The 9,982-nt window shown below is 38.2% G+C and overlaps 1 protein-coding gene across 1 annotated transcript in view; it reads left to right on the forward strand.

Moving 5' to 3' along the window:
• Positions 1 to 7,811, forward strand: part of LOC110056983 (protein phosphatase 1F-like) — a 37,131-nt gene extending 29,320 nt beyond the window's left edge. The window contains exons 5-7 of the mRNA XM_089279655.1: positions 3,496 to 3,639; positions 4,116 to 4,272; positions 4,363 to 7,811. Coding sequence (XP_089135781.1) covers positions 3,496 to 3,639; positions 4,116 to 4,272; positions 4,363 to 4,862 — 801 coding nt within the window. The 3' untranslated portion in view covers positions 4,863 to 7,811. The remainder of the gene's footprint in view (positions 1 to 3,495; positions 3,640 to 4,115; positions 4,273 to 4,362) is intronic.
• Positions 7,812 to 9,982: the final 2,171 nt, after the last annotated feature.

The following is a 9,982-nucleotide window of genomic DNA, read 5'->3' on the forward strand; positions in this document are numbered from 1 at the left end:
ATTTTTGCATGTGGTCTTCAATGTAGTAGAAAAACGTGGTCCTGTATTTTTGTCGCTGGTTTTTGCTTCGTTCATAAAGACGACGCTAGGAAAACTGAGTGGTTTTTCTGCATACGCAATATCTCGAAAGCGAAGCTTAGCGGAAGAACTATGGGACATTGTTAAACATACCTAAACAAAACTGCATGCGAAATTTGGAGCGTTTTCGACAAAGTTCACTTTTGATTAAAATACCTAGCGCCCTTTCCCCCGCTGAGGCCTTCAAATAAACGAAGCCGGGCCTTTGTTATGATAAACAGAGCCGATCCTTTGTTATAATAGCCAAGCCAAGCCTTTGTTATAAGTCGAAGTCTCGCCTCAGTTTATCATAACAAAGGATCAGCCCGCTGCGACCGCAAGGACTTTGATTTCACTTAGGGTCCGGACGCACTGGACTGACAAAATTTGTTTGGCCCTTCCAAAAATCTCGACAAAATTTGTCTCTGCCAAATTTTTAATTTGTCAAGCGTGGGCGCACTGAATCACAGCAAAATATTTGTTAACCAAAAGTGTCAATCACAATCACCGCTCTTCCTCTGGCTCAAACGAGTGGTACTTTGCCGCTTGTTTCTTTTAACCTTTGCCCCTTTTTCTGCTCTCGTCTGCTCTTGAATCCTCAGCTTGGCTGCTTTCAATTTGATTACATGTGGTCGTGAAACTTGCACTTGTACATGTACTCGGCTGACTCGGGTGGACATACGGATGTACAAATTGAGCAGAGCTTGGTCCTGGAGATGCAGCTGGAACGTTAACGTAGACTTGGGAACCGTAATAGTTGTACTGTGCGAACGGATCGTCATGGAGCATACCGAGGTACGAATCGTCCATGTTTATCGTTTGATTGCCGCGCAAATATAAATTTAATTTTCGCGGGCGTCGGACTGAAATACTCCGACTAAAAAGAGAGATCAAATTTTCTTGATTGACATTTTCCTTCAAATCGTGGCGTGTAAATTGACAAATCTGTCAGATTTCACGCCTGACAAAAATTTGTCCTGCTCCGAGGCAGGACGACGGCGTCTTTGAAGTTTGGTAAGCCTTGACAAAATTTGGTAGATCTAAAAATCACCGGACGCACTTGTCTCAGGGAATTGATGACAGATTTTTTCGCAAAATAAACAAAAATTTGCCTAGTGCGTCCGGGCCCTTAGAAAGCAGCAAAATGTCAATTTCACGCAACGTATAAGCTCAAAAATGTTGATTTTAGGTCAAAAAAAGGTTTAAATGTTGATTTCACGTTAACGCGTGACGGCAGGGAGGTTGATTTCTCTTAGAAACCACCAAAATGTCAATTTCACGCAATGTATAAGCTCGATGTTGATTTCAGGTCTAAATAGGTTTATATGTTGATTTGACGTTAACGCGTGACGGCAAGGAGGTTGATTTTACTTAGAAACCAGCAAAATGTCAATTTCACGCAACTTACATAAGCTCAAATTTGTTGATTTCAGGTCAAAAGTGGTTAAAATGTTGACTCGTGTCAACGCGCAACGGCAAGGATGTTGATTTCTCTTAGAAAGCAGCAAAGTGTCAATTTCACGCAACGTAAAAGCTCAAAAATGTCGATTTTAGGTCGAAAAAGGTTTAAATGTTGATTTCACGTTAACCCGTGATGGGAAGGTTGTTGATTTCACTTAGAAAACAGCAAAATGTTAATTTCACGCAACGTATAAACTCAAAAATGTTGATTTCAGGTCTAAATAGGTAAAAATGCTGATTTCACGTTAATGCGTGATGGCAAGGATGTTGATTTCACTTAGAAAACAGCAAAATGTTAATTTCACGCAACGTATACACTCAAAAATGTTGATTTCAGGTCTAAATAGGTAAAAAATGCTGATTTCACGTTAACGCGCGACGGCAAGGATGTTGATTTGACTTAGAAAACAGCAAAATGTTAATTTCACGCAGCGTTTAAGTTCAAAAATATTGATTTTAGGTCTAAATAGGTAAAATGTTGATTTCACGTTAACGCGTGACGGAAAGGATGTTGATTTCACTTACAAAACCGCAAAATGTTAATTTCACGCAACGCATAAGCTCAAAAATGTTGATTTCAGGTCTAAATAGGTAAAATATGGCGGCCGGAAAACAGTGTTAACATCTGGAACTTACTTTGGTTATCTGGAACAATGATTATCTGCACTCAACAAATAAACATTAAATAAGCACTTTTCCAAACACAGCAACATCTTAAATGGCTAAAAATCACGAGATAAATACATAGTTTTCGACAAACGCGATCGTAGCTTTATGTCATGCACCGCCTAACAGATTAACAAATTAACCCTTCTGCACAACGTACGGGTCTCCATACATCTGCATGTCCGCTGATCCCAGAAGTTCAAAACACTACAAATCGTGCCGATATGAAATAAAATCAACGCAACCTGGATCACAGATCTATGTTACAATCGATCGCTACTTGTTGGCCATTACTATGTTTAAATGAAAAAAGCCGAAGCAATCTAGTTACCAGTTTGAGAAACCCAAGCAGAACGTGATCGCAATGCATGCCGGGAAGGGTCTTTACACCTTGTGCACGGGAAAACATGGCGGTCGATACAAAGACAAATTTTATCACTCTAAAACCAGTTCTCGCTTTCCAAACTTTGACGCTAGCAACACTTGGCAATTGAGCCACGACTCACCAGAGGGTATTTTTCTTGGGCAAGAACTGTCTTGGACTTTGCTGCCTGGCTCGATCTGACTTCGAACGCTGATAACACGATTACAGTATATCAGCTGCCTTCGAAGTTTGAGAACACATTTTGATCCTTTAAAACATGCTGATGACTTACGGGTTTATCGAGACTTTATGATGCTTCTCAACCACCAGGCAGACATACAAGGTACCTTAAAATAATGCTTAAGATATTAGTTGACAGAGCTCTAATGCGGCACATCTCTTTTTTCTTCGATGAATTTCGTTTGACACTCGATCGATTCACGTGTTGTGTTCACGTCACAATAACCAATGTAAACAATCTCTTCCCAGATTTCTGCTCTGTATATGCTGTGAGATTTGATTTTGACTTCATGCACTATAAACAGTCTGCCTGTTTGCTGTTCAACAAATAAACTCCTAAAGACATGGCTAGGAAAAGCCAAGTATTTTTGCATACGTTAACTCAAAAACGAAGCAAAAACAAGCAACAAAAATACAGGGCCGCGTTTTTCTATTACATTGAAGACCACATGCAAAAATTCAAGCCCTTTCGCGAAATTTTTTTTTTCACCCAAATCGTCACTTAGCATGGTTTTGCACTCACCCCTTCAATTATGTACTGTCAATGTTTGATGAAAATATTTCTGGAACCAACATTGAAAAACATGTACTTGCCAGGAACATTGTTGATATAATATTGTCAACTTAATGAAACAATAAGAGTGATCAAGATGTTGTAAATCTCTCCATTGGTGCTAATGGAATTTTATTGTTTCCAAACCTGGTAGGGTCTTCGAAGTGGTTCCACAGGCGTAGCTGTTCTTATTAAGGGTGAAACACTTTATGTTGCCTGGTTAGGAGATTCACAAGTTGTACTATCCAAAGCTGGACAGCCTTGTCTATTGATGAATCCCCACAAACCAAATAGAGAGGTAACAAGAAGTATCAAAGTTGTCTTTTTCAGGAATTGTATGTGTATCTGTGGTGTCACAGGGTGGGTTAAGTGTGGGGTGAAGGAAAGCTATTATCTGTACCATGCTAAACAGAACAAAACATGATCCGTTGGTTATTTTATATAGATGCAGATATTTTGTCATTAATAAATCTCTTTAATGCAGACCCCCAAGAAGTAGAGCTAAGTGATCATGTTATGGAGCTGTCTGTATTATACGGGTTCAGTGTGAATAATCTTGTTCCTCTGGGACCAAATAAACTGTTCATAACATACATGTACAGGCATATGTAGAATAGATACAATACTGATGTTCTCCTCCCAACAAGCTGCTTAGTATTCAAATTCACTGTGCTAAATAAAGGAACTGTCAATGTTACCAATTGTAGTGAGTTGTAATTTCTTTATAATTTTGATTTGCTACAAGATTTTAACCCTTATTGTAACGTTTTATAGGATGAAAGACAGCGAATTGAGGCCCTTGGGGGTTGTGTTGTATTTTTTGGTGCTTGGCGTGTAAATGGAAGCCTTTCTGTATCACGGGCAATTGGTGATGCTGAACACAAGCCTTACGTTAGTGGAGAGCCAGATACTAACCAGTTTGATCTTGAAGGTAATATGACTGAAGAAAACATACGATTTTTTTCACTTTCACCACCACATGCTTTGCATTTTTTAATGGGCAGCATGTTCCTTTTAACAGGTGACGAAGACTTCCTGATATTAGCATGTGATGGCTTGTGGGATGTTGTTAAGCCAGGTGAAGCTGTTGATTTAGTGGTCCAGCATGTAGCAGAAGGAGGAGATAGATCATCTGTTGCTAAACTTCTTGTGGATTCTGCCAAAAGTGGAGGGTCTAATGACAACATCTCAGTGGTTGTTGTTTTCTTACATTCTCACAAGAAAGATGTTCCTGTGAAAGACATATGTGATAACTTTGTGAGCACAACATTAGCTGATGTGGAGGAGCACATTTCCTCTGATGAGAAAGTTACCAATTCTTCAGAAAATGGTACTAGTGAAAATATTAATTCCGAGAACACGGGTGAAAAGTCACTAGTACTACCTTCTAAACTCTCAACAAACTCTCCAAACAGCTCATGTGAAGAATCACCAAGTTGTAAGGATGGCAATACACCTGAAGAGCAGAATTCACCAGTACCTCACTGTAGTAAATCATTCCAATCCACTGCTGCAACATAGTGCCTCAGTACTAAAGGTGGATCAAAAGGCTTTCTGTAAAACTGTGAAGACTTGTTGCTCAAATACAGATATTATTTTAAGAGCAAACTTTTACAATTAAAACAATGACACCAAATTCTCTATGTATAACAATACTGTGAGCTTGAGGTTTCTACTAGCTGGTAGTTGGTGATGGAAAGCCCACATGGCAATTATTTACAGTAAGTTAAAAGAAACTGAGAGTGAGCAGACAGTGACAATATTTTAGCGTAACCCAGTGGCTGTTCTGTAACAGTGTTAATATAGTATATCAATATCAGATTTATTCACAGCTTTTTTTAAGGTGGCTGAAAACAGTTTCCAGCAGTTAGATTTTGATAGGTCATTATAACAACTCTTTATCACTTGATGCTACAATCATGGTATCAAAAATCAGTCATCGGTAAACACGTTATCTTTTTCGTGACACAATAAGTTACCATAGCAACAGTATGACCTGCTAAAAGCACCCTTAATTACAGCTTTAGGGGCTTATAATTCAACAAAAGTACAGTGAAATTTTTTATATCATCAGATTTTGATAAGCATGATAAGACAGAACTTTTGGCAAAGTTTTAAAGGAGAAGGTCACTCCAAAATATGTATATTACATACATACATACATTTTATTTGTTATCAAATTAAAATTACAATTATAACATGCCCGCGGATAGCTGAGCTAATCTAGGCGGGTCATGTTTGGACCAATGCTAGTAAAAATCTTGCACTAAGGCTAGTCACTCACTGAAGTTTCAGCCCCTAAAGTGCAGGTTTTCCTTAGGAAATTCGTCTCTAAAGAAGCCGAAAATTCTAACATCATTGCCGCCATTTTGAACAGTACTCAGCAGCCAGGCCATGTTTTCATGACGTCATTCTGTCCAAGAGATTTTTGTCCAAAATGACTTCTGACAAGCCTTTTAATTAACACGCTGGGTTTTGGCTGCTCTTGAGCCATATTGTTTTGAGCCAAACATGCTCTAAACTCGGAGATGATAGCATTGAAGATAGTGAAGTGCATAATCACTTGGAAAAAATAGATTTTGCTGACCTTGTGAAGGATGCCAAGTCAGCAGGTTTTTCTCCTTCCCACCAATTTCAAGTCAGATGGAATGACATCACATAAACACGGCCTGGCTGCTGAGTCAGTTTCAAAATGGCAGCCTCCAAAGTTGCTTATTTCAAGATGAATTTCGTCAGGATAGCTGGCGTGTCAGAGGCTGAAACTTCTGTGAGTGGAAAAGGTGAATGTTTACTTGCTATAGGTGAAGACAAAAAAGTAAGCTTTTTTGAGTGACCTTTAAAAAAATTCTGTACATAGGGTTCAGAGCCACCTTAAAGTTTTGCAAATTTAAGGTGGCTCTGAACCCTATTTACAGAATTTTTTTAAACTTTGCCAAAAGTTGCGTCTCATGATCAATAAAAAAAAATTTTACTGTACTGTTTTTAAGTACAGTGAAACCTGTATTAAGTGGACCCCATATCAAGTGGACACCAGCTTGAATCCCTAAATTTTCTTCCCACTTGTACAGTAAAATAAACCTGCATTCAGCGGACGTGGACACCCATGTTAAGTCATTTTGTGACACAAAACCTGCAATAACGGACACTTCAAGAGCCTTTTACTTCTAAAAGCTCAGCTCAGACTCCTATAACATTGTTCACTGAATGTAGCTTTAAAGCTAAGTAGTTTATTCCAGATTGATGCATTGACTGACTGGACATTTTGCTATGAGCAGTCTTCGATCTTACACTGTGTTACAAAAAAGAGTTAATAATTAGTCGGGCGATCTGACTATTTACCCCTGTATTTTCGTATCAAAGCTCAGTCACATGCAATGGGCAATACGGCAGACTCGTCGTTAAGGCTCAACTTTCTTTCAGGATGTCGAAGTTGATGCTGGAAACGATGCCAGAAGATAAAGATTTACGTCGAATTTGTTTACAAATGGCACCATCTTTTCTACGTTCAAACATACAGACCTGCTCACCGTTCGTGGTAGATCCACTCTAAAAGATGACGTAGTCAATGAGCGTATATTTCGAAATGGGTCGTTCCTCGCACTCAAAACAGCAAGAGAATCGAATGATTTAGCGAGATCTTACTAGAACCAACTGAACCAGAAATCAAATTACTTATATGAGTTATCAATGAACAGAAAATATGGACAGAATGTTACTTCAGAATTTACGAAAGTTTTAAGTTTTGATAAAGACAAGGTGCACCGTGATGAAACTCAGGAAACTACAACAAAGTTGCCATGTTTGACTGCAAAAGGGGCTTTCATCAGAGTGAAGAGAAACATAATAGTCATATTTATGTTACCTTTGTCATGATTATTACATTGATTTTGTTTTTTCTCGAATAGAGTGCATTATTAACTGTTATTTTTCCATTAGTTTTGTCGTTTACGTGTGTATATTATATTCGCAGGAATGTTTGTGTGGTATCAAATAACGTGGTGATGTATTGGTTTTCATGCGATGTAGTCATATTTTTTCTAAAAAAATTACCTTTTCTTCAGAGGTTTTAGTTTTATCAGATATAAGACCCTTTAGAAACTTGACAATTCACAACGTTTTAGCTCGACAAGATTCTTTGTTTTGTAATAGGGCGCGTTTGAGTTTCCAAGCTTTTCCGTTGCGTGACATTGAGGTAATTCCCCTGAAATAGAACTGCAGATAGATTTTTGTTCAAACTTTGTCCAATGAATATTAATCATATGAGAACTTAAATTATAAAATAAAAAAGGGGGTGCCCGTGCTCGTTAAGGAGCAGTGAGGCATTGAAAATGTTATTTAATGCTTATTACAAGAACACAGTCCAAGTTATTATAAACTCTTTGTGAGCCCAGACTCATGAAAACATGCCTCAAACTACAGTCAATACTTGTGTCGGACACAAATAAACTTTTTAAGTTTGATTTTGACAGACAGCTGAATCTTTGTTAAAATATTGGAACCAAGTTGCTCGCCACCGCTATCAAACTGCAAAATAGAAAGGACCACAGTGCAGCTGCTATTTTTCTTATTTATTCAGTTTTCAAACATAGAAATCAGATCAGTCTTTTCTCACGCAAAGCTAATGATTAGTTGATTAAAATGACTGGAGAAAAATTTGGGGTGCCCGAGCTCATTAGTGAGCTACAGCGGCGAATTGTACAGCGCCTAGAGCAGGCATGGATAGGCGCTATATAAATATTTATTTATTATTTATTATTACAGCCATTTTTCAACTGACAGAACTCAATATCAAGGCAAATCTGCCATGTTTTCAATGTGCGCGCTAATGACACCATGAATTATGCGCAGTAAGGATGCGCAATGCAATACTGGAGAATGACCTTGAGGTGGCTCCATAGGGTAATCATTAACCGCGCGGCCATGGGCCGAGCGCGGTTCTAGGTTTACCCGTGGTTTATTTTTTTTTTTTTTGTCGGTGACCAGACGCAGACCTCCGCTCGGCCAAACTTTGAGTCACGCAACGTGTGATGTTTTTCCGCCAGAATCTGTTAAAACATAAATGCACGGACGATTTTACGGATATTGTTTTCTTTTTTTTAGGTAAAATATATTTTCTTTTTTTTTTATCAAAGCGTTGGATTTAAAGGGAATAATAAATACGCTGAAAAAAGGTATTACGTCAGCCATGGAATGCGCTGACGTTGCAGCTTTCACTTTCGCTACGTGACAAATAAGATCGTGTTTACTTTGGAAGTTTATTTCGGCAGAAGCGACGGTCATTAATTTATTTGTAATTTTGCCAGTATTTCTTGCGGTTTTAGGCAAATGAAGTAAATCCTTTGACTGTTTCATCGCAGCGAGTTCATAGATCGGAAGGAAAATTAAATATTTGCAAGCCAAGCAAAGAACGTGTCAGAACGTGCAAAGATTACGTCATTGATAGGGAAATAACCACCGTACTAAAGATAGCCGTAGATAACGCAATTCTTGAATTATGTGACTCGTGTGACTTCTTTGCTAACCCTTAACTCAAGGGAAAAAAACAGTTAAATTTAATCGTGACTTTAAAGAAAGAAAGCGGTTTGTAATAGTGTTCATATCTTCATGCCCATACATATCCCGAAGAAAGTTCCAGATTAAGACTATTACGTCATCGGAGATGTCACAACGGCTACGACTGATGGTGCGATAATAGAGTTTGTGTTGATCAAGTGCTGTGATGTCTACAGTAATCAATGAATCATCAAAGATTGCTTTGGAATATGCACTGCGTTGCGACTGTGGTACTAAGAAAACAGTTAAAGTTTAAAAGCGCGGTTTTAAGATCTAACAGATCTTCTTGTTTACAGTGTTGCACGCGTAAGTGTTATGTTTTGGATGCTGTTTTTGCATTCACTTTCACACCTAGTCATCTCAAACTTATTACATGTAATAAGCAATGATTACATTGTTTTGCTATCATCTCTGTTAAAATTTTGAGAGTTAGTCTTAAATTATAAATGCCCAAACAAAAGTGTTTTTTACTGTTTTTATGGCTTTATTTGTGATTTTCATGAATTTCCTTCAGTGAAATCTTCCAAAGGTTTTACAGCACATCTCTTCCAGCGGGATACGAATTTTAAACACGAAAAAAGTAGGGTTTGTAAAGGTAGTTTTTTCGATATTTTCAAATTTATGTCTTTTACTGCTGCAAAAAAATCTGGTCCTATAGATTTCCCTGAAAAACGGGCTCCGACTAAAGTAAAATACTTGCTACCAATCTGCCAAATTTTACGGAATTTCACCGAAGGAAACGCGAGAAAATTCACTGTCAGTTTTGCGTTTTGTCCTCATGTTGACGTAATAAAATATCGAAAAACAGACGTTTTCATTTGAGCACACGCAGATTACTTCTTCAGCGCTCGCGCAATCGTAAAACTATAGGGAGCCACCTTAAATGGCGGTCTGAGAGGGCTGTCGCGTAGGTCAAAGGATGAGTTATCGCTTCAGTTCTTGCTAACTGGACAATTCTTGCTCTAGAAGAAGTGTCAGTTTCAATGTGTCAGAACTCTAGAGTAATAACTTTTCGTTTCAGTTGCAAAACTCAATGAGAGATGTTTCTGTTACATTACGGCCGCCAAAGCTCTATAAAATTTGGGTGA

This window comes from Orbicella faveolata, unplaced genomic scaffold (assembly GCF_042242905.1).
Source record: "Orbicella faveolata isolate gen_17 unplaced genomic scaffold, um_ofav_v1 contig_47, whole genome shotgun sequence".
NCBI lineage: Eukaryota > Metazoa > Cnidaria > Anthozoa > Scleractinia > Merulinidae > Orbicella > Orbicella faveolata.